Source organism: Vitis vinifera, chromosome 18, assembly GCF_030704535.1.
Source record: "Vitis vinifera cultivar Pinot Noir 40024 chromosome 18, ASM3070453v1".
Taxonomy (NCBI): Eukaryota; Viridiplantae; Streptophyta; class Magnoliopsida; order Vitales; family Vitaceae; genus Vitis; species Vitis vinifera.
The window spans coordinates 5,882,564-5,906,613 of NC_081822.1; the positions used below are offsets into that span (position 1 = coordinate 5,882,564).

Consider the following 24,050-nt stretch of genomic DNA (forward strand, 5'->3'; position numbering starts at 1 on the left):
AAGGAAGATAAATGAGTGGTTCAAAATCGATTAAAATTTTTTACAAATGATAATCTTTTACACCCCTTGTACATTTAGTGCATGTAATTTATACAATTAATGAATACTTTTGTACAATGTTACAAATTAAATATGATTTCAGTAGTTTGATTAAGAAAAAGAGCGGAAAACTTAAATTCAATTTTTTTCTGTGAACATATTATATTTTTGTGAAAAAAACATACAATTTACCGATTCATTTATTTAATTGTGAACATATTATGTTTTTTTATTTTTTTATTAAAACAACTAATATAAAAAATAAAAAAGAATAATCAATAAATAAAATTTAATTCTTTTTATTATTTTCATACAAAAAATATAGTATTAAACAAGGTATTAAATTTTCATTTTTAAAAATAATTCTCTTTTTTTAATTAAACATATTTATAAAAAAAAAACAATATAGAAAATAAAAATTATTTTTAAAAATAAAAGAAGTAAAAAATAAAAAAATATTTTAAAACCAAACTCAAACATAATCTATACAATTTTTAACTATTGTTTTCATTTAAAATTGGTAAATACATCATTCAACCATTTTATACGATAAAAATTCAATCTCTATTATATTATATATTAATATAATCCATTTCTAAATACGAAATCATTTTAATTGGATATTTAAAATAAAAACTCTTCATCCATCCTCTTTCTTTTTTCTTTTTTTTTTTCAATAAATTTTCAATTAAGTCAAATTATTAGGAAAATTTCTTAATAAACAAATTTGCAATATTTTATATAACTTATTACCAAAAGTTTATGTTCAAAAATTTATTAAAATAAAGAAGGAAGAAAATTTTAAAAAATTAATTTTTTTATTTTATAATAGTAAAAAAATAAACTTTAAAATACTTTTTTAGTATAAAAGAAAAAAATAGTAAGTATATTTTATTTTAAATAGTGTTTTAATCATTAAATTATTTACTTCTAAAATGTAAAATATAATTTTTATTCATTTAATTTTTTTTTTCAAAAGTATTTTCCAAAATAGTTTTTGAATCATTAATATAATTTTTGTTCAGAAAATAATGTTGATTTTTCAATTATTTTTAAAAGAGTTTAAATAAAACAATAAAAAAAATTAAATAATTGATAATTTTATGAAAGTGACATATAAAGAGTGGCGGTATAAAGACAAAAATGATGGGTGTAAGTCAAAAGGGTATTTTTGTTTATTCATATCTCATATCCTTGTAATCAATTATGAGTGTTTGAAATACTTTTTATTAATTATCAAAGTCAAATAGGTGTAAAGCTCAATTCTCCCTTAATATTTTGTCAATATTTTTAACCTTATATTTACAAAAATGACAAAGTTTTCACTACTATTTTTTTTAATATTATGTATGTTACAAAGAATGAGAGCTTGTTCTATGATTGGATCACAAGAAAAGTTGGAATAAAATTTGTGACTTTTATTTTTTGAGATTTTTTGTAGAAAGAATAAATTATACTTGATATTTCTTGAAATAATTAAAATTATTTTTTATGAAATTATGAAATTCTCATTTGTTATATTTATTGTGTTGTGTTTGTGTTTTTATATAGTTAAAAATGGAAAATAAGTAGTAGCTTTTATATAAAATATTGTGAAATAAGACTTATTAACTTAAGCAAAATCCTTAAACTTTTTCAAAAACACTTTTAATTAAACAAGTAATAAAATAAATAAAAATTACAAACTCAATTTTATAGTGGTTCAACAATTCTAGCCTAACTCTACTCCCCTTGAATTTATTCCGAGCCAGAGTTCAACTAATTTGAAACTTTCAACCCAAACCTTTAAATATTAGCAATTGGATTCATCGACTCCAATGAGCTATACAAATCTCTCTTCAAGTTTAATTATAATTTGAAGGTTTAACACTCGACCTTACTCAAATAAATGAGTGTTTAAGCACACTCAATCTAGTTTTAATAAATGAATAAATATAAAGAAGGTAGGATGAATCACAAAATGCGCACTAAGAATGAAATTGAAAGTGAATGATTAGTGCACCAAAGAGAGAGAGATTTAAATGAAAGAAAAAGATAGGTAGAGAGTTAGATGCAATTGTCCTCATGGCAATAATAAATGAATAGGATAACTTTATTTATAAGTTTGCAACCTCATATACCAAAAAATGCACTAATTAGTCTTTTTGAGGTTAAGTTTCGGTTCAAAGTCATTAAATAATTAATGCACAAGAAGCAATCATTAGTCATTTTTAGGGTTTGATCAAGACAGAGATTGCCTCAATTGGGAAAGGTTTTTCCTTGATCAATAATACAACCTTTTTAGAAAAAAAAAAAAAAACTCTTGCACATTTAATTAGCCCTCAATTGGGGAAAGGTAAACGTTTGAATCAGTTCAGTCCATCATTTACTGAATAGACTTAAAAAAAATTCAAAACTTATCTTTTTTAATTCAAAAATCTTATAATACTTAGACAACACCTTTACATACCTCAAGAGGTATATTTAGAATAATTAGCCTAAAGTTTTTGAAAATACACTTGAGTTTGAATAAAATGTGATATTTCAACCTTAATTTCAAGAAAAATCGAGTATGAAAATGATGTATAATTAAGTAAAAATACTAGGTGCACTAAAGTATTCATCTTACATCGAGTTCCTGAACTTGAATGATTTTCATGCACCTTTAACCTTGCTTTCTCCTTTTTTTTTTTTTTTTGAGTTGTTATCATATAAATGTAACTAGGAGAATCATTGAGCTGATAAAATATACTAATTATTACATAAAAGATATGAATAAAATTTAAGATATTAAGTTAATATATGAACTTTATAAAATTATTTGTAAAAATCATTTGAGTCTCTAATAATGATTGTGCTTTATATGGTAATTATTAGCATTTTATGTTTTTAAAAATAGAAAACAATAAATGTATTCCAAAACACACTTTAATCTCTTAAATGTTGTTTGGATGCAATTTTTATTTTTTATTTTTAAAAAATAAAAATAATGATCAGTCTTGTATAAAATACAGTAATGACACTTTAGTCTCATATATATTGTTTGGATGCATTTCTTATTTATTTTTAACTAAAAATAATAGTAACTCTTGTATAAAATACAATAATTTTAAAAGACTCAATTTAATTTGAAATTACCATGTTCTAGAATGTTACTATTAAAAGGATAATAATTTTAAAAAAAATTGCTTAAAAAAATGAGATGTTTAAGTTTAAGACTTTTGTATAAAATTTTGCACTTTTTATATACGAATTATCCTACTTTAAAAGTTAGATAATTAGTTTATTGATAAACTGATAATCTTGACAAATATGTGTTGCCATGTGCAAAAAAGTAGTCCAACATAAAAATCGAATTAAATCAATTTGGTATATAATATTCAATCAATTTAATATTTGATTGCTTTTGATTTATGAAAATGATAACTAAAGTATATCGGTAGCATTGTTTTGTATATTACGAGCATTGTCTTCGAAACATGGTGAAGACATCATTTTGTAAAAATTAATATCAATACCCTTTTTTTTTAAAAAAAAAAGAATAGTAAGTAGGATAGGTGAAATCTCTTCTCCTCGAATTGAAAATTTCTACTTACCCAAGTATTTTGGTCATATTGTCCAAAAAAAAAAACTTATGTAATGTTAATGTAAAAATGTTTCCTCTCATCATTTTTGGTAGTGAATGACTATCTAATATGATTTGGCGAAAAAGATGCTGAGACGATTTAATAAGCATAACAAGTCCAAAAAAAAAAAAAAAATCTTTCATATATTTGCCTTTTAAGTCATGTGTGAATGAACAAACTTTGTCTGGATTTAAAATTGATTATTAATTACAGTGATATTGTTACATATATTTTAAAAACCTCTTAAATATTCGTCAAAAGATTATGACTCGTTCTTTTTTAAACTATAATAGAAAGTAACGACTCTCTATGAAATGTTCATACGTTATATACTATGTTAACACCAAATATCACATTGAAAATGTCACCTTTCATGGTTCTAAAAACTCATGAAATAACAAATATGTATTATCAATTGATAACTAGTATAGTACTACATGATATGACTTTGGTTTCCTTCATCATCTTTAATTTATTCAACAAGTTTTTTTTTTTGTTTTTCATTTGAGAGATGACAAAGAACATTGATATCATGAACTAAGAGGATAATTTAATTTTGTTATAGTAGAAGATTTGCGATATTTAACTTAATTGAAATTAAACTAGAAAGAGCACTTATGAAATGTTTAAATGTTGAGGTTAATTTTTTGTTAAGTGCAAGATATAGTTTGTGAGAGTAGGTTGAGACTTTTGCGACATTTGACCATAAAGAAGGCTCGGGTTTAAGTCTAATTCTCCTAACTCTACTATCATAAAAAGTTTGATAATCTGATAATGAAAACATTTTAATTTTATTGTTTTTTAAAAATAATAAACATTCTAAAATTAAGGAAAATAAATATTATTTCATAAATTAAGAAATTGTTCTTACTCTAGGTATTTTTTTTATTATTTTCATTCCATGCCATCTTTTATCCATTCTCTTAATAAAAATACCTATTGATTTTGTTACTAATCTAGCATATATGTTTTTTTGTATTCAATAAGACCCAAATCACACATACATGGATTTTTTTATATGATTTGTTTTTCTTATTGTTTCCAGCCATCCAAACAGAGTGTAATATTGCATAAATATTAGCCCTGTTCTTTTCTTTGGTTTCCATCGATGTATACGCATCATTTATAATCAAACCATCCGTCCAAATTATTCACGAAGAATCAGAAAAAACAAAACCAGTAAAAGTTATTCCGGCAACAGACATCATACGAATCCCTTCCCACACTATAAAAAGCAAGTAATTTTTTTCCTTTCAATCAACATCCTATTATATCCCAACACTATAGAATACACCCACAAATTATCAAGCAATACCCCATTCATCTTTCAGTTCACGCCTCAGCCATGCAAGTTGGTTTTCCGGTAGTATTGCCGTCACCGTTCTCCCGCCGTCACCGTCCGGGGCGGGAAGCACCAGGAAAGCCCCTTCATCACCGACCCCACCGATGCTATAACTCGCCCAAACTGGCTTATGTCCCTGAATCTCCAGTCCAAAAAGCTTCACCTCCTCAAGATTTACAAACGTCAAATTCGCACCATACACTATAAAATCCGACTTCCCATCGTCCCCACCCACCGTTTCTTCAATCATGCCATTCTCACACACCGTCTTCTCAGCGATCAGCTTGGCCAAGTCGGAGACATCCGCCTCAGCAACACCGATATCCGCCTCGACTCTGCTTACCACCATGGCATTTTTTAGAATCTCATCATCACCCCTTTCGCCATAACTATTTCTACACACAGTCACGATCTTTGGCTCCGACTCTCCCTGTATTTTTGCTAGAGTTTTCCACATAATGGCGGATAGAAGCTGGAAGGGCTGGGACTGGGCGTGTGGTCCAGAGTGGGCTGAAAGTAAACGCTTGAGCTGATCGAGAGTGACATGAAAATAACGGGTCCCCATTCTAGGATGATTGGCTCTGGGGAGAAGCCAGTGGTCCCCAATTGGGTGGGTCATTTTGAGGGAGAAGGGCTTCTGGGAAAGCTTCTGGTGGAATTGGGGTTTCGGGGAAGTGGGATTAGTACCGAGAGAGCGAGGCGGGGCGTGATCAGCCATGATGCTGCCCCACATGTTGATGAAATCCGAAGCTGATACCACGTCTCCCAGGACATGAGCCCAGCTGAGTCCCACTGACATCGCCCCACATTTGAACCAGGTCAACTGCATCCAGCAGCCAAACAATATTTAGTACTTTTTCTCCAAAAAAAAAAACAAAACAAAACTATAGTCCCACCATTTCAAAATACTTCCCCTTTCCTTTTTATATAATATTTTCTTTTACCATTCGTTTAATTCAAAAAATGAGGGTATTTTATTGACCTTTTATTCAAATAAAGGGTATAAAATACCTGAATGAAAACTAGAGGAGAAAAGGCCAGATCAGGACCAAGAACTTGATCATAAGTAAGGCAATTATGAATATCATGGTCCTCCATCGCCATCCACTCATCTACGCTCTTGTCACACTGAGCTTCCACGATCCGTACGCCCCCGTCGTTGCACCTTATCATCGGCCGTCCACTCTCCGACCGCCGAATCCTTCCGGAGGTGGGGTAATACAGCTTCAGCCACTCGAACATGGGCTCCTTCAAGTCGGAGATGGTGAGACCCTCGACAGCTTCCCTCCTAAAGAAGTAAACCCCCTTCAGATAATGAAGCTTCATCGCCAAGTCCATGTTGCTCAGCCCATGCACCTTGTCCTCTCCCGTCACCGTGGCCGGCACCACGGACGACAGCCTGAAGCCGTAAACAGAGCCCTCGCCGCCGTCAGACACCATTGCCGTGAAGAATTTATGAAGCTAAGATGGAGGTTGAGAAGAAGATACTTGGGGTTTAATAGAGGGAAAAAGAGATGTCGAATTAATGAAGGCTGGTGGTGGGTGAATGGAGCCATACAGATGAATGAGCGTTTTAATGGAAGTGCATAAGTCTCGGCTGTCAACCCAATGGCTCAGCCAGAGAATCAACCAATGCCTTTTAAACACGTGCTTGATTGGCAAAATGGCTACGTCAACTCACATGTACACTTACCCGGCTTTCATCTCATGCAAATACGAAAAATCTTTGCTTGCACTTTTTCGATTGGATTTGGTAACCATCTTATAAAACGTTTACGATATTTTTAACACTTTAATGATAAAAAAATTTAAATATTAAAAATATTTCTTAAAATTATTATCAAATGGGCTATTAATCTTCTATGATTGCAAAATTATCTTCTTTAATTGACTTTTAGGTTCAATTGTTTTTAGTAACAAAATTCAATTAAGGAATTCAAATGTAAAAAATAGTTTTATGGGGCTTCTATCGATAAAAACATCTCATATTTATGCCAAATTCAAAAAGAAAAATTAAATATTTTTCATATTTTAAAATTTTATTCTAAAAAATGATTTTGTTTTTTAAACAAATTTTCATAAACCCATTTGCACCCATTTGCTTTTGAAAGTTTACCAAATGTATTTTTTTCTAAATTTAAAAAAAATAATATATAACTATTTTAAAAAAGAGTTTTCAATTGTTATTATAACTCCTATCTCTGAAGTATTTTTAAAAAAATATATTTTTACAATCACTTTAAAAAATTATTCTTTAATGTTTTGTAAAATAAAAATCTATTTGAGAACTTGAAACATTTTAAACCTGTTTTCAATTTTTTATATATGTTTTAAAAATAATTTTTATATCTAATCTTTACTCTAATTATTCTTTATATTTGCATAATTATTTTTTAAAATAAATAAAAACAACTAAAAGATGTTATTTAAAAATAATTCAAGCTCTATTTGACAACTACTTTCTAAAATAGTTTTATATTATCTAAAACAAAAAAACGTGTTTAGAAATAAATAAAAATGTTTTTTGTTTTTTTATTTTTAAAAACAAAAAATAGGGTGTTTTGTTTTTAGAGAACATATTTTAGTTGTTTTAAATAGTTTTCATTTGTTTTATGAATTTTTTTTAAAACAATTATGCAAACGTAGAATAATTAAAAATAAAGTGTTATATATAAAAATCATTTTTAAAACATATTTACAAACATAAAAAAACAAGTTAAAAACATTTCAAATTCTTAAACAAACTTTTGTTCTACAAAATATTAGAAAACAATTTTCAAAAAATAGTTACCAAACAATGTCTTGTTTTTTATTTTTAATAACAAAAAAAGAAAACTATTTCTTGGTTTTAAAAAGTATTTTCTCCTTTTTTGTTTTAGATAACAAAAAATTATTTTAGAAAATAACCGTCAAACAAGACTTTAATATTTTCGAAATAGAAGTTATCATATTTGAAATAAGTGATATAATTATAATTAAGGTATTATCTTTAGCTTAAAAAATCCATAAATTTTTCATTTTTTGAGTTTACGTTTGAATTTTATAATATTGTTTTTTTTTTTCCTAATTTTTAAAATTTATTTATTTTTTCAATCTCATAATTTTCTCATGAAGCATAGATTGAGTCACATTTGGATTGAAGTTGAAGGCAAAACTTGTAACTCAAAAACTAACTTCAAATGTAAACTAAAAAAGAAAAAAAAGTATGAAAAATAATATTTTTAGAATTTTTACATTAACATTTTTCAGAAACATTCCACCACTACTTTAGCAATACTCCACCAAAATCAGGGCATATAAATGTTGAAAATTTCAAAAAATCAATTACTTTCTCTCTATATCCTCCTGCCTTTTTTATTTTGATAATTTTTGTAATCAATCAAATCCTTTAAAAACCAAATAATTGCCAATAAATATTAGTCTTATAATTAGAGTCCATTTCACATCATTATGAACTTAGTCCATTTCACAGTAAAGAATAATTGGAAACATTCATAAGAAAAATCTCTATTGTTAAGACACACAAGGGAAAAAATAAAAAAATTGAAGGAGAATGTGAAAAAGATTGGTTTGTAGGTCTGAATGTTTTTACATCAAATAAGTATTTCGAAATTTTGTTGAATTTAAAAATAATATTTTTGAATTCTCCAAAGGCAATCTAAAAATAATTTTACCAAAATCCCGCATTTTTAAAACATGTAATTAAATTTAGGGAAAAGCAGAGTTTGCCTCATAGATTTAAAAATATACAGAAAAAAAAAAAACTTCAAAATTTAAAAATGGGTTTTATTTTCATCAATTTAAAAATATTTAAAAAAAAATATTTTTTTTCATTAATTATTTATATAATATGAGATACAAATCATCGTGAACAAATTTTAAGGGATGGTCAAATAATAAATAATTTTTTTTTATAATCTTCTAGTTAATAATGATTTTACATTTTGCATTGTATAAATCCCTTCGTATTCTTATATTTTTTTAAAAATAAAATTGAATAAGATTTTTGTTAATTGACATCAATAATAAAGTAATAAATTTTTGAAAACTCAAAAGCTTTGCTAGTATAGTATTATATTAAAAAATGCTAATATTGAGAAAGATAAATACAATAGTAGTCAATAGTATTGTAGTTTTAATTTTTAAATTTTTTTATTTTATTGTATTGTTCAATATTTCCAAGGATGTTTGTTTTTAAATAAAAATATATATAAATCTAGTTTCACGATTAAAAAAATACCAAAATTAAAAGGGAGATCGATTATTTACAATTAAGTGTTTGTCCATTTACTTGCTAATTGGTGTTGTTGACATAACAAATAAAAAAGTTATTTTAATAAATAATTATCTGATTTATGAAAAATATTTTTAAATGGATAAAAATATAAAGGGCTATTTTGTAAAATTATGAAATGCGGCCTAATATAATTCCACTTTAAGTACTTCGTACTTTGTTATGTTTTGAGTAATTTTATGAAGTGTAAGGTGTATGGACTTGTATGTTCTTTCTTTTTCTGGAAATGAAAAATACAAAAATATCTCCGAGAAAAGTAGTGAGATTGTATGGTATTGGATGTGTCTTCCACAAATGGTAGAAATAAATCAAATTTCATTAAATGTCGCCAAGACTTGTCATTGTTGTGTGCTTATGGCTCCTTTCATTAAATGTTTCACCAAATGCTCTCAAGTCAGACTAATCACTATTCTGATTATAATTACTGAATTACCCTTCCTGTATTCCACCACCTAACAACCACCCACAGCCACGCCACGTCCTCCTTGTTCAATTCTTCGTAAGGGTAAATCTGCCAACTCGCTCTCTTCATAAGCCATAGAAGGGACCAGGGGGCGGCATTTAATTCATGATGCATAGGTGGTTGCACGTAGGCCTAACTACTTCAATTTCCGTTACCCCCTTTGGTTCCTTGTTATAATCATAAACCAAACACGTAGTCGTAGTCGTAGTCGACATCGAAATAATTTGAACCAACGATCAGAGAAATCCATCGGTCTTCTTTTGATTTTAGGGAGAATTATCTTTTGGGGTAGATGACCCCCAAATTAACAAAAGGTCTATATAACTTTTCAAATTGAGTTGAAGGACATGAAATAGTAACGGATAAATATACCATTTAAGAACACATATAAAATATTTTATAAAATTAAGTTAAATAATTTTTTTTCAATAACTTTTTTTTTTCAAAAATATTAAATTAAATGTTTTTTAAATATTAAAATAAATAATTGTATTTAAAAAAAATATTAAATTAAATAAATTTATTTCTAAAAAATATTAAATTAAATAAAAATATTTAAAAAAATATTAAATTACATAAAAGTATTTTTTAAAAATATTAAATTAAATAAAAGTATTTTTCAAAAATATTAATTTTTTTTTTTAAATCAACAAATGACATTTTTATAAATACTGAATAATGATATCCTTCAACTCAATTTTCATACTTTCATTGTGTCTTGGGCTCAATTTGAAGAATTACATAGACCTTTTGTTAATTTGGTAGTCCATCTATCTCAAAACATAATTCTCCCTTGATTTTATTTGTATGGTACAATATTTGGACTGTAACGGACATATTGAAGGACAAAGGCTGTTCATAAATTTAATGACCATGATTTTGGGTGGGATTGAATTTATGAAATTCATGTGTACCGAACGGGTGCAGTGAACTCAGCCGCTCCAAGCGTGAAGTTCATGAAAAAAAGGCCCAAAGTATTCATATTTGTGATAAATGTGTGTAGCACGGAAGAATAGGCATCGAATTCATTCCGAACGAGACTTAGATTTATTTTCTAACATCTTGATTTCTGTAATTTTATTTATATTACCTATGAAAGATCCTGAAATTATAGGCGTTTTTTATTAAAATTTTGACTATTTTACCTAAAAAATGAAACAATATATTTTTTATTTATTATGATATTTGGAATTAGTCTATTTATTAGAAAGGGGTTATCAAATCGTCGGTTTAGATATATTTTTTATTTTATGTCATTTAAATAAATAGCTTTTATATAAAGATATAATATATTAGACAAAAAGGATATTCTTATATTTTAAATAACTGCTTTAAAGTATTTTAAATTTTAAATTTTGGGATGATAAACATCATTCAAGGTATGCTTTTTAAATCATCTTAAAAAATGATTATATTTTATGGATAACTAATTAAAATGAATAAAATAACCGTAGAATTATAAATCTAACCTCTCACTTTTTTTTATAAAAAAAAATATTTATTTAAGCCAAAATATTTTTACTTTTTCTCTTGTAAATAATAAAAAATGTTAAAGGGCATTTATTGAAAAAACGAGTTACTATTCAAGTTAAAAAATGAGAGAGGTTAGTGTTACAAAATTTAAATATTTTCAACAATTTTAATCAATTAATGATATATTAAAAGTTCATTTCACAACGATTTTAAAAAACATTTTTTGGCTTAAATCATTTTTTTTTCAAAAAAGAAAATGAGGTATTTAACAAAATTTATGAAACACTTTTAAAAATATGAAACATTATTTACAATATTTTTTTTAAAATTTAACAGATGATTCTTTTTAAAATACTTATAAATAAAATATTTTTATTAAAAACACTTTTAAGTAAAAAATACTTAAATAAATAAAACAAACTCGCGATATTATATAGTGGTGATTTATCAAGGCTTTAATTGATGCGTAGAAAAAGGAAAACAAAAGTCATTTAGTTTAAAATTTTGATTAAACATAATTATTATTAGTTTAAAATTTTATCAAACACAGTAACTTTTTCATTTATTATTTTTATTTGACTTTCATTGAAGAATTATTTATTTAAAAGAGTTAGTAAAAAGCTGATTTTTGAAAATTAACCGTTTGTATTTTTTTTGTCTTATTTTGATAAAAATACCCTTTTTATTATTATTATTTTTTAAATTTATACATAAATACTTAAAATGATAATTGACATTTATGTTAAAAATTGATTACTTTTTTTAGAAAAATATGAGAATGGTTACTTTCATAATAATTAGGGAATTATTTCATCATTTTAAGCAAATATTTTTATTTTGAATATATTTTTATTTTCCTTATTTGAGAAATTTATGGCTCTAATGAAATATAATTAATTAAGTAATTTAATGATATAAAGATATAAAAAAAATTACATTTTAGAATCATGAATTTTTTTATTTAATTTCAGACCCCAAAGGATGTACACATGTACATCAATCACACTCTGAATTAATAGAAAAGAAAAAGATAGGGTCCGGTGGTGATGTGGACAGGGAAAGAGTCCTTTATGATATTTTTGATAATAAATTATTTTTAATAATAATTGTGGGACCCATAATGATGAGGAGAGCGAACTAGAAACAGCATGGACAGGTAGGATTGTGGTCAACTTTGGGGTGGGACGCGATCGTAAAAGTTGAGGGAAGAGAGGGGGTGGGGTCCAGGGAAGGAAAGGTGGAGGAGAGCACAGAGGAAGAGAGAGGTGGGGAATAGGGGGAAACGCAGAGCGCGTGAGGGGAACATGCAGAGGGGCAGAGTGAGTAAGGCTTTTGATTCGCGTCAGAATCAACCGAACCAAATCTCACATTTATGCCAAAATATATATTATTTTTTTATTCACTTGAATGCCACTTTCACCTCTCTCTCTCTTCTCTGTTTTCTCTTCCATGAATTTCCTCTTCTGCTCACTCTCTCTCATCTATTCTCCCCTCTCTATCGTCTCATTCTCTTCTAATTCTTAGAGCCTCCTCTTATATTTTTGGGATTATTATGAGAAAACCGGAGGCAAAGTTTTCAGGCATGGAGTCAGCGTTTTCAGGTAACTAATTTTTTTTTCTCATTTTTTAAAACTTTTTTTTTGGTCTTTTTGTTGGTGGGTTCTGAACAAAGGTGCTGTCTTGCCTTGTTTATGATGCGCTCTTCACAATGCCTGTTTGATTGAAGTCGGGTACACATGGGTTTGCTTTTTGTGCTATTTTTTGTGGCTTTATTTTGCTATTTTTAGACCTATTTATTGCTTTGTTGTTGAGAAATGAGAATGCATGTGGGGCAGTGTTTGGATGAGAATTATATTTCTGGTTTTTGTGTTTTATCAGGGTTAAAAAAACTGTTCTTTATTTTGTCCTGTGTGTGTGTTGTGTTGTGTTGCTTTCAGTTTGGGTTGTTTACTTCTGGGTTTTGTTTTGTTCACTTCTTTTATTGTGTTAATATGTTGCTGGGTTCTTCATGAAATCTATTAGTAAACCTTATATTTTTCTGGGGAACATTGGCATCTTTTGTTGCCCTTAAGACTAGTGAACAGCTAATTAGTAGTGAAATTTTCTGGTCATGTCTCTACCTTATGTTAATTAGGTTATTGTAGGGGTTCATTTTGTAGGATGGTGTTGGTTTTTGACTGACCCAAGCACATTCCCGGATCATACTTCAAGGGTGTGATTGTTTAATTGCCAACATTTTTTCATGATTTACATGTGATCTACTTCTGCCAATGGAATTGAGAGGGGTTTGCAATACAATGGCAAGGCAAACCATGATTAAAAAAGTAGCTTTGGCAATGAAGAAACATATTAAAATCTTTGGGAAAAAATCATTGTAGGATTTTGCAATGACTTATCTTGTTTTATTATGTTACCTAGTTTCAAAATCAACTAAGAAATTGAATTGCGTGTATGCGTTACAGAAGTCATTGTGGGGTGGACCATTTCTGTAATCAGCAGAGTGCAATGTAGATGTAATCACATCTTCAATCTTCTCTTAATCATGGGCTAAATTCTTAAAAAAATTTGGTGGTGCACTGGTGGTAGCTGCAAGACAGTGGCAATGATGGTGGCCTCTGGGTAGGTGAAGCTAGTAATAGTTGTAGTGGCGAAGACAGTGACATAATGTTTTAGTTGCACGGTAGTGGTGGTGGTGATGTTAGATGAGAGGCAATGACTATGGTAGTGATGGCAGCAGTTACATCTAGGTTGTTGATGAAAGAAATCAAAGTGGTGCAATGGTGGTAGTCAGGGCGGTGTCTATAGCTTCAGGTGACAGAAGAGCCTAAAATAGTGATGATGCCACTGTGGCCCTGGTGGAGTGGAGATGGTGGTGGTTCCAGTTGTATCAATGCAGTGATGATATATTGTCTACTTTGAACAACCTATATTTCATAAATGGTTTTGCTAAATTTCAATTAATATTATGAACAGGCCCATGCTCAGGGTGGGGCACTTAGTAATTCAGTTTGGCAATTAGTCACTAAGATATAACGAAGGGGTGGAAAAAGAGTGGGGACTTTTATTTATCTGTAATGGCTTGAGAAAATGTGAGTTTCTGGAATTCGGTTCCACTGGGTTAGTTGCAGGCTCATATTGCTGATCAAGTGAGTTTCATAGTTGATAGAAAGTAATAGTATCTAATTAAAGAATTATGAATGGAAAATTTGCCTTAATGGATGTGACAAACCTTTTTTTTGGCATGCTTGATTTCATCTACATGTGCTGTTGTTTGAAAATGCATGATTTTCATTTATCAGGTTTTGTACTTGACCCTGAAAAATGTAGTCGTCTAAGCTTGGGAGAGAAAAGAGAACTAGTTCATGAAATTGCTCAGTGGTCGAAAGATGCCCCGGAGATTCTTCGTTCATTTACTCGCAGAGAGCTTCTTGAAATCATCTGTGCTGAAATGGGTAAAGAGAGAAAGTACACTGGATTCACAAAGTTTAGAATGATAGAGCACCTGCTAAAGTTAATTTCTAAGAAGTCCAAGAACAGAACTGATAACTCTATTGCTTCTTCCCCAGCCAAAACTCAAATTGGATCCAAACGACAGAGAAAGAAAGAAAACCCACTTCAACCACTTACTGACCTGGATCATTTTTCCCCAGAGAAATGCAAAGAAGTTAAAACCCTGCTCTGTCAGAACCTTGCATGCAGAGCTAGTTTGAGTCCAGAGGATGCTTTTTGCAAGAGATGTTCTTGCTGTATCTGTCATCAGTATGATGATAACAAGGATCCTAGTCTATGGTTGACCTGCAGTTCAGGTTCTCCTAACAAGGATGACTCTTGTGGCATGTCATGCCATCTGACATGTGCTCTCAAGCATGAAAGAACTGGCATTACGAAGAATGGCTGTCGTCCAAAGTTGGATGGGGAATTCTATTGTGCTTCTTGTGGGAAAATTAATGGACTATTGAGGTAATCATCTTTTCCTTTAACACCTTTAAACAGTTTATGTCTCCCCATCATTCTTTCTACAGAATAGAAAATATGTACCAGACAATAATAATATTTTAACAGGGGCAAGTTGTGTTGGTCCAAAACAAGAGCCAAATGACCCAATTCAATAATGGGTTAGCTTTTGTGCCCACAAAAAAGGTTTTGGATATTGCTTTTTCAATATGCTAGTTCAACAGATATTATTAATGGTATGCTAAATGCTTACATGGCTTTGTGTCTTAACGCTGTCCCTTTTATTGAGCATTTTTTTTTGTGTCTATAGAGACCAACTTAAGGTTTCCTTGCATTAGGATTGAGAAATTGGGTAAATTAACCTGCCACCCTGAGAAGAAATTTTATGTAATAAATATAATATGAGATCAGTCTTTCAGAATATCTAATGTAATGGTAAGAATGTTTATACAGCAACCAGCCTATCCTAAACTGACCAAACCAAAACCAAGTTGCAGCCTGTGGTTCAAATTATACTGGTTGGCTTGTCACTAATATTCACTCATTTAGTGAAACAAAATGCTAAAAGAATGGTGTGTTAATTGGATGTTTGGCATCCTTCAGAACCTGGAGAAAACAGTTAATGGTTGCCAAGGAGGCTAGAAGAGTAGATGTACTATGTCTGCGTGTCTTCCTGAGCCACAAGATTCTCAAAGGAACTGAGCAATACAAGGACCTGCAAAAGACTATGGAAACTGCCGTGAAAAGGCTGAAGAATGAAGTGGGGCCTCTTGATCGAGTGTGCACAAAGATGGCACGTGGGATTGTCAACAGGCTCTCCTGTGGTGCAGAGGTTCAGAAATTGTGCACTTCTGCAGTTGAAGCTTTTGATTCCATGTTTCCTGACCCTTACCCTGCTGATACAGATCAGAAAGAACAAGCAGGTACCTTTCTTGTTTCTAGAATTTGGTATTTCAACATTTGGATGAAACAGAGTCCTTAAATGATTCAATATTTGATTTTTCTAGCATTTGGGTGCACAAGTTTTCAAACTAAAAAAAAAAATGATGACCAATAAATTTATGGTCAGTTTGATTGAATTATTTTAAGTTAGGAAAATAACTTCAGTCCCATAAACAAACTGGAATGGTTTCATCATCCTGCAGTTATGAGGACCTAAATGATGTTTTTCACTGATGTTTTTATTAATTTACTATGCTTACTCCTGCAGGGATGCAGATACGATTTGAAGAATGTTCCCCAACTTCAGTGGTCATTGTACTAGGATATGAAGACCATTTGTTGGAGGAATTCTTAGGCTGCAGGCTGTGGCATCGGAAGTCTACTATGAAGGATTATCCAGAAAAACCCACTTACATTGTACTGAGGCCAGAAAAACGATTCCAGGTGACTGATCTCAATCCTTCAACTGAGTACTTGTGTAAGGTTTCCCTGTTCAGCAGCACAAGGGTTTTGGGTGTTTGGGAAGCCAAATGGGTCACACCCTCATTAAGCAGAAGCTCTGTCTCAGCTTTAGATGATGAACATAGAAGGGGAGAGAATACCTTAATGCTTCAAGAATATTCTCAGATGGATTCAACGAATTCTAGTGATACTAAATTGGTCTCCTGTGACCACTCTGAGAAGCTTAGATCACTGGATGACATCAACAAGAACAAGAATTCTGGATTCCACATACTGCCTCCTCCCATGGAGGCTGTTCCTTTACTGATCCCCTCATCAGTTCCTCCTTCCACACCATCTAAAACTGATAAAATGCATGAAGTTCCGGGCTTGGGTAGCAAGAAGCAGATCAGAGAGAGTGACTATGAATACTCTGTCAGAGTTATCAAATGGTTAGAATGCCAAGGGCACATAGCTGAAGATTTTAGAGTGAAATTTCTCACTTGGTTCAGCTTGAAAGCAACAATGCAAGAAAGAAGGGTGGTTAGTGTTTTTGTGGATACTCTGATTGATGACCCGCCAAGTTTGGCTGAGCAGCTCATCCATTCCTTCATGGACGAGATTTGTTATGACCAGAAATCGGTTTCTAAGCAAGGGTTCTGCGCTAGCCTTTGGCACTGAACAATGAACAGTGAAATTTATCTTATGTGAAAATTATATGGACTAGTTAATCCATCTAGTAGTGTTTTTTTTCTCTTCCTTTAGGTGGGAAAGGAGATTCTGAATTAGTTGATCCATCTAGGCTTGTTCAGGGAAGAGATTCATGAGGTTGATGACCCAAGTATTTTGGGGGTGGGGGGGGGGGCAGGAAGGCAGAGTTATCAAGCCCTTGATAATTTCTTCAAGCAAGAAAATGTGAAGTTCTTTGACCATGATTTCTGGTAACTACTTGGTTGTGTTTGGATTACAGGTTCAATTTGCAAAAGCACAAAGCAGTTGTAGATAATGCTTCTTGATTTCACCTCAAAAAACCTTGTTTTTACTATGATTTACAGAAGTGATAAATTGAGTTCCTCAAGATTTGTAGCTGAGGGATATGCAGATGATTTTCTCGACTTCAAATTTTCTATCTTCAACCAAATTATTCTTGAGCGCCCATTTGTCAAACCAAGATCTCAGAAAGTTACATGCATCGAAACATCTCCTAGTGGATTATCGTCTCTTCGCACAAAGTAGCTGGCTCGGAGATACTTACAAAAATATATTTCTAGCCATTAAGGTGCAGCGGTTGACTGGACATCTAGGGGTAAAGCACTGTTTCAATGCGGGTCGCGAGAGCGGTACCAAATCGAGAATAGTAGTAAAAAATAAGGCAAGGCAAATCAAAGGGAAAATTGGAAAAGAAATGGATTAGAGGATTGGCTGGAATGCAGTTTTAGGGCAGGACGAGAGGAAGAAAATGATTGGGCACCTGTGTTCTCCAATTCAACTTTACTAAAAGTTTCCAAAGTGTCCATGATATGTTAATAGGCACAATTGCTCTTCAGGGTTCAGTGGAAAATTCTTTTTGGCGTTATTCATAGAATGGTTCCTTGAAGAGGCAAGGTCCAAATTTCTCTTGGTTTATAACAAACATCATAATCTGGGTGAAATCTCATCTTTCCCTCTTGCTGGAAATAAGCATGCAAATGCCTAAATGTGATTTTCTCAGATTGCCCAAGCTGAGAAATTGCAGCAAGCTGCAGCCAGGGAGCTGTCTCTCATTGGACTCATTGAACAAAAATATCAGAAAATGCAGAGTTATCTAATTGCAGAAATTCAACATCAAATGCAGTATACAAAGGGGGCAGCCCAAAGTTTCAGTAATTGTGAAACCGAACTTACAAAACTTTACATACAAATGTCAACTTGCTATATTAGATAGATAGAGTGAAATCAGTTGTCGGTAACCTTCTGAGTCCTGATAATATATTTTGAGAATCAATGAATGCCAGCAAAATAACTTGACTTCTGAAGTGGGGTATGAAACTTCTTGGTGCTCTGGGCAGATTGATCCAATAGATGCTGGCTTAACTACTGTTTGACCATCGTCTGCAGAGTGCAGAAGTACTTCTCCATAAAACTCAGGGAAACTATCATGTACCAGAAGCATCATTCACGGCTTCATTGAATGAGGCAGCCAGGTATTCTGCAAGGCTTTGTTGAGAACTGGATTCATTTGTAGCTTCTGAAACTCTTGTTTTTTTCATGTTTATAGATTTTGGGAGCCAGGACTTTGGAGAGTCTGAGGCATTTCCCATCTTCCCTAAAGCTTTTTCTCTGCTCCAAATGACAGGCTTCAAGAACTTCCACGGATCTTCTACCATGGACTTGTTGTAGAACAACTCTGGTCGATCCTGTGCAGAGACATGAGCATGAAAACCCAGCCCTCTCCCACGGCCACGCCCTGAACCAGGACTCATGCTGTTACCAAACCAGCCACTCCTACCTCTTCCAGAATTAGGACTGGAGCTGCCTCCACGTCCAGAAACAGGGCTGGGGCTATTGTTGAACCAGTGACCCCTGCCTCGCCCAGATCTGAAACTAGGGCTGCCTACCGGTCTGAAGCCAGGGCTAGGAAAATTACCACCTCTTGGTGAATTAGATGGAACACCATACCTAGGCATGCCATTAGACCCATTCCAGACTCCAGGAGTTCCTTGATGAGCAGGAAAAGGACTAGCCATTTCTATTGGGCTTCTATAGGGTCCAGAGCTGTGATAGAGACCTTGTGCTTGGTTTATTCCCTGACCTGGTGAAAAATTGGGTTGGAATGGAGGATTGGGAGAGGGGGTCATTTCACAGTTCCTTGGTCCTGCTGTTAAAAAATCAATAGAAAGGAGGAAGCAATTCCTTCATTTAGAATCATGGTGCCCATAAACTAATGTATAAAAAAAAGAATTAACTTTCAAGTGGCTAATTAAATTGTAAAACTCTGAACAATAACAGATCAATAGCCCAGCTCAAACTATACTTCATGAAGCAATCGTTCCTTTTCATTTAGAAGAAAATAATGAAGCCCTTGATGACTGACTCAAGGCCAAGGGGTGCAGACGGGGGAGATTCTACTTTGATTCCATATAGCAGCAGGGAATATAAAGGAAATTGTAAGAAAATAATAAGTTTAACCCTTTTATAAAAAGCTTAAAAATGAGAAAGTCCAACTATATTATCAAACATGCTCTAAAAACAATGGTCCAAAAAACATCTTTCAACAATAGTAATTTTTTCGTTTTTTTCTTTTTTGGATGAATATCTTTCAACAATAGTAATACCACAGTTATAAAACTAAAATAATAATAATCAATCTGTCTACGTGATTACATGGCTAAAAATGCTATGGCATAGTATCAAAATAAATTTTAAAAGAATTTTTGAGACACCAAAAATAAAACTTGTGTATCACATGGACTACCCACAATGTTCATCAAACCATATCCAGAAGGACTTTCCATGATTAGACCATGTTCATGCTTTTCTATTTCACATTGGATCTGTTTGATGCGTGTACGGTTTTCTTATCCATGTTAACTGTCAACCCAACATTAGTCCTTTATATCCGAATAACAATTTCTGCCAAACTTCAATGCAGATGATATCTAAGATAGTAACAAGTCAAATAGTTTCCATAAAATTTTGCAAGCTTATTTCTCAGAGCATAGATCACAACATATTTTATGATATTTCATGGTCTAAGTAATGTTGATCAGGATTTGGCTGCTAGAGTTTTTAGTTCAAGCCTGACCTTATGCTTACTAAGTTCTCAAACCCAAACCAACTCCCAGTAACAAGAACTCCTCCAACCATGGAAAGAGCTAAATTACCCCAAGTTGCAACCCTAGTTTTGCAACTAAGGATAAAAAAATTTTTGTCTGTAGGGCACCCAAGCAGCGGCTATATTATATCACCAGAAAATTTAGGAAGCACTGATGACACACCAATAGATTATGAAAGGGTGCAAAGAAATCCATATAAGAGCTGGAAATAGATTTTATTTTCCACCAGCTAAAATGTGGAAGGTAAGAAAAATAAATTTGAGTTCAGAAGTTTTTTCTCCAATTTGTTTCCGTTTATAGGCAATGAAGAATTTGATATTGTACAAGTTATTGTATTTTATTTCACTTGTATTTTCCATGGCAGCCCAAAGGAGAGAAGTTGAGTAAATTTTTATTTTTTTTTGGGGCGTGGGGGGTGGGGGGGTCTTGTTTTGTTCTGATTTTTCTTTTTTAATACTTGCTTTCCACATATTTTCAGCAATCTAAAAGAAGCATAAAAATGTGTCACCCAAGCGCAAAATTTGTCACCGGAAAAATAAAAATCATGCAAAGAGAATGCAATGTTTAAATTCAACTTAATAAGCACATCGACATTGTCAAATAAAAGTGATTTTTAAAAGAGTTATGTTACCAGATAGAGATGATGACATCCGAGCCATGGTAGCCGTATAACCACTATTACTTGAAGGTGTTAAATAATCCTGCTGAATCTGGTTACCGACCTTACTTCTCCTCTTGTTACTGGAGAATGCTGACATAGGGTCTGTGTAAAAATCAAATCTCGGAGTCACACAAGAGTCCTCCTGCACTGGCAGAGTAGCAGATCCTTCAACTAATGGATTAGAGAGGTAACCAGGCATGGCAGAAGTATCAACAGTGTCAGAAACTTTGGTCTGAGCAGCTTCCATTCGCATTGCTTTCAGTCTTTCTCTTCTCTTCTCTGATTCCTCCATTTAACCTGAGGATAACAACAACAGCCCACCGTGCACCAAACTAGTAATTATAATTATAGAGAATATCATCATCATCCACCAGTTCAAAATCCCAAAACCCATCTCATCTCAGCAAGCTCAACAGCTCACCCATCCCCCCCTCAACCAGTCCTTCTCCATAGTTTTGAAGACATGATTTTTTTCTTAATGCAAGGAATTTCTAATACAAAATAAAAATAAGGGAATAAATCTAGAAAGCTAAAATCAAGCACCAAGATGATGAAACCCAACTCTTTTATTGTACAAATAACAATAGCAGTGCATTTTAGAATTGCACAAACTTCATAAAAACAACCTCCAATACCCAAAACTGACTAGAATTAACCCATGTGAGAGGGAAAATTTAAGAAGCAAGCCGTCGCAATATGATCTATAAAAGAGAGAGTGGTAGATATTGGTCCCTGAACACTTGGAAAAAGAGTGAAGGATTTGCCCAATATTCAGAGAAGATGGATACCTTTAAAAAACAGAAGATATTGGTTTTATGCACAGTTAGTTTGCCGAGAAAACTAGGGAAACAAAAAAACAAAAAGCAAATTCTGATTCTTTCAGAGTTTGTGTACTTTCACCCAAAATTTTGGCAGCAACTTGCAACGCAGGAACGAAGGAAAATAAAATAAATAAATAAATAAGAGATGATAAATAAAATTCAGCTCTGCGTCTTCGGTTGTTTCAATTTGATTCAATAGTAACCCACTACCTTTTTTTCCCACGTTTTCTGAGCAACCAAACAGAGGGTGAATTTTATAATTCAAATAAGAAACTTACCAGAGATTATAATGAAGATCGAGAATTTTCGGGCTCCTGAAAAAATTAGGGTTTGTGTAAGGAGGGAGAGCGAGAGGCGACCAACCTTCGTTGAACTGATGGGATATTATTTGTCCTTTTTCAAAAAAGCAATAATATTTTTGAAAATCTAAAATCCTGACCTAAAGCTGCTAGCATTTCTTGCTTTACAACCCTTACCTCTTTTTAAAATAAATAAATAAATAACTGATTGGGTTTTTTTTTTAAATTTAAAAATTATATATTTCTATATAAAAATATAAACTTTTATATACAATAAATATATATATATATATATATATATATATATATATATATATATATATATATATATATATATATAGAGAGAGAGAGAGAGAGATTTAATCGTGCTGATAAAAAAATTTAGGTATAAAATCATAATTATTACTTTTTTTTTTTTAATATAAATCCAATATTCTTATCTTGTATAAAATTTATTGGCGGTTTTTATTTTAAAACAAAATATATATATATAATTTTTTTTTTATTTTGAAAATAAAAAAAGAAATAATCACATCTAAATAAACAATAAATATATAAGATTAATTTTCTACTATTCTCTCCACATCTCCTTACCTTCTTATTTCTTCTTTTTTTTTTCCCCTTTTTTTTCTTAATATTAAAAATGTGTTTTGATAACTTGAGCATATGAAAATGAGTTTTGATAGCTTGATAAATTGAGCATACAAAAGTGAGTTTAAAATATTAATTTCAATCAAATTAGAGACTAATAGTCCAATTGAAAGTGAATCTAAGAAGTCCTTTTAATTTAAAAAATGTTTAGTACATTTAGCAAGGATTATGAAACCCTTTCAGCTTACAAAGTTTTTTTTTTTTTTTAAATATATTAGATAATTGAGTTTAATATAGATTACCCCTCCACCTATTGCTTGTTTTACTCATTGCATGCTCCTATGTTTAAAATCCAACAATTTGTCCTCTAAACTTCTTAAAAACCTAAAATACCGATCTACCTTCACTTTGTTAAATCGTGTGCTTAGCATAACATTTTCGTTCAATCAAACTAATACCGTATAACAAAAATGGTACAATGGTCTTTAAAAACCTTTAATGGCGAATTATTGGATTTTAAACTCGATGTATAATGTGTAAAATACATAAGGGGTAAAGTATATTAAACTCTAGATAAAATTTAGAAAAAGACTTTCTAAAGTTTTGAAATATCACTTATTATGTTAAAAAATTACTTATATAAAACAATTTCACCAAACATTTCAAGTAAAAATACTACTTATAAGTTATAACCATTTACAGGCGGTAATTTCTTAAAATAAAAATCATATTTAGATTATTACATTTCAAAATATCCTCATGTCCAGCAATTACATCTCAATTTCAATTGAGAATAAAATGATTATTGAAAACTTGTTACATCTAATAGCAGTAATTTATTAAAATAAAACTGCATTCATCAAATTTAATATTATAATATTTCAAAGCATAATTTGATTTATAATATTTCAAAACAAATCACATCAATTACTTTAGCTTATTTGGTAACTATTTTCGAATTATTTTTTTTGATAATATATTTTTTTAAGTTAATTTTTAATGTTTTATAAAACAAAAATCTGTTGAAAATGTAAAATATTTTAAACATATTTTTAATATTTTTAAAGATAAATTTTATGCATACTATTTTATTTTTAATCATTCTACATGATTATATAATTATTAAAAACAAATTTTAAAAATAAGTGGAAAAAATATTATCTGAAAACATCATATTTTTTATTTTTAAAAACAGAAAATAGAAAGCAGTTTTCTGATTGCATAATATCTTTATGCTTTTTGTTTTAAATAATATAAAACTATTATTGATAATAGTCGCCAAACGGTGTTTTAAAAACTATTTTATAATT

At 30.9% G+C, this 24,050-nt stretch overlaps 3 protein-coding genes across 7 annotated transcripts; 1 reads left to right on the forward strand and 2 right to left on the reverse strand.

Annotated features, from left to right (window-relative positions):
* Positions 1 to 4,766: 4,766 nt before the first annotated feature.
* LOC100260880 (protein ECERIFERUM 2) lies at positions 4,767 to 6,539 on the reverse strand. Its single transcript, XM_002283745.5, has 2 exons — positions 5,998 to 6,539; positions 4,767 to 5,809 (listed from the first exon to the last, which is right to left on the reverse strand). Exons 1-2 carry the CDS (start codon positions 6,424 to 6,426, stop codon positions 4,949 to 4,951), a joined length of 1,290 nt encoding a protein of 429 aa, XP_002283781.1. The 5' UTR covers positions 6,427 to 6,539; the 3' UTR covers positions 4,767 to 4,948.
* Positions 6,540 to 12,596: 6,057 nt separating this feature from the next.
* Positions 12,597 to 17,485, forward strand: LOC100266086 (VIN3-like protein 2). Of its 2 annotated transcripts, XM_019216731.2 has the most exons (5): positions 12,597 to 12,817; positions 14,516 to 14,668; positions 14,783 to 15,176; positions 15,774 to 16,093; positions 16,381 to 17,485. In XM_019216731.2, exons 1-5 carry the CDS (start codon positions 12,769 to 12,771, stop codon positions 17,232 to 17,234), a joined length of 1,770 nt encoding a protein of 589 aa, XP_019072276.1. In that variant the 5' UTR covers positions 12,597 to 12,768; the 3' UTR covers positions 17,235 to 17,485. The 2 variants fall into 2 exon arrangements, with proteins under 2 accessions (XP_019072276.1, XP_002283776.2); XM_002283740.4 differs by having other exon boundaries at positions 12,600 to 12,817; positions 14,516 to 15,176.
* Positions 17,486 to 18,338: 853 nt separating this feature from the next.
* On the reverse strand, positions 18,339 to 22,310 carry LOC100243767 (protein SICKLE). Of its 4 annotated transcripts, none has more exons than XM_002283734.4 (3): positions 22,129 to 22,310; positions 21,000 to 21,326; positions 18,339 to 19,410 (listed from the first exon to the last, which is right to left on the reverse strand). In XM_002283734.4, exons 2-3 carry the CDS (start codon positions 21,319 to 21,321, stop codon positions 18,689 to 18,691), a joined length of 1,044 nt encoding a protein of 347 aa, XP_002283770.1. In that variant the 5' UTR covers positions 21,322 to 21,326; positions 22,129 to 22,310; the 3' UTR covers positions 18,339 to 18,688. The 4 variants fall into 4 exon arrangements, with proteins under 4 accessions (XP_002283770.1, XP_010664420.1, XP_059590441.1 ...); XM_010666118.3 differs by having other exon boundaries at positions 18,339 to 19,407; positions 22,129 to 22,305; XM_059734458.1 differs by having other exon boundaries at positions 18,339 to 19,407; positions 21,000 to 21,361; positions 22,129 to 22,294.
* Between the last annotated feature and the right edge of the window lie 1,740 nt (positions 22,311 to 24,050).

Bases quoted from the DNA above. Each gene is read 5' to 3' on its own strand.
- LOC100260880 (XM_002283745.5), bottom strand. From the start codon at position 6,426: ATGGTGTCTGACGGCGGCGAGGGCTCTGTTTACGGCTTCAGGCTGTCG. The intron at 5,810-5,997 runs GTATTTTATACC...TGCTGGATGCAG, and splicing joins CTCCTCTAGTTTTCATTCAG to TTGACCTGGTTCAAATGTGG.
- LOC100266086 (XM_002283740.4), top strand. From the start codon at position 12,769: ATGAGAAAACCGGAGGCAAAGTTTTCAGGCATGGAGTCAGCGTTTTCA. The intron at 12,818-14,515 runs GTAACTAATTTT...TTCATTTATCAG, and splicing joins CATGGAGTCAGCGTTTTCAG to GTTTTGTACTTGACCCTGAA. The intron at 16,094-16,380 runs GTACCTTTCTTG...TTACTCCTGCAG, and splicing joins AGATCAGAAAGAACAAGCAG to GGATGCAGATACGATTTGAA.
- LOC100243767 (XM_002283734.4), bottom strand. From the start codon at position 21,321: ATGGAGGAATCAGAGAAGAGAAGAGAAAGACTGAAAGCAATGCGAATG. The intron at 19,411-20,999 runs GTAACATAACTC...ATTTTTTAACAG, and splicing joins GATGTCATCATCTCTATCTG to CAGGACCAAGGAACTGTGAA.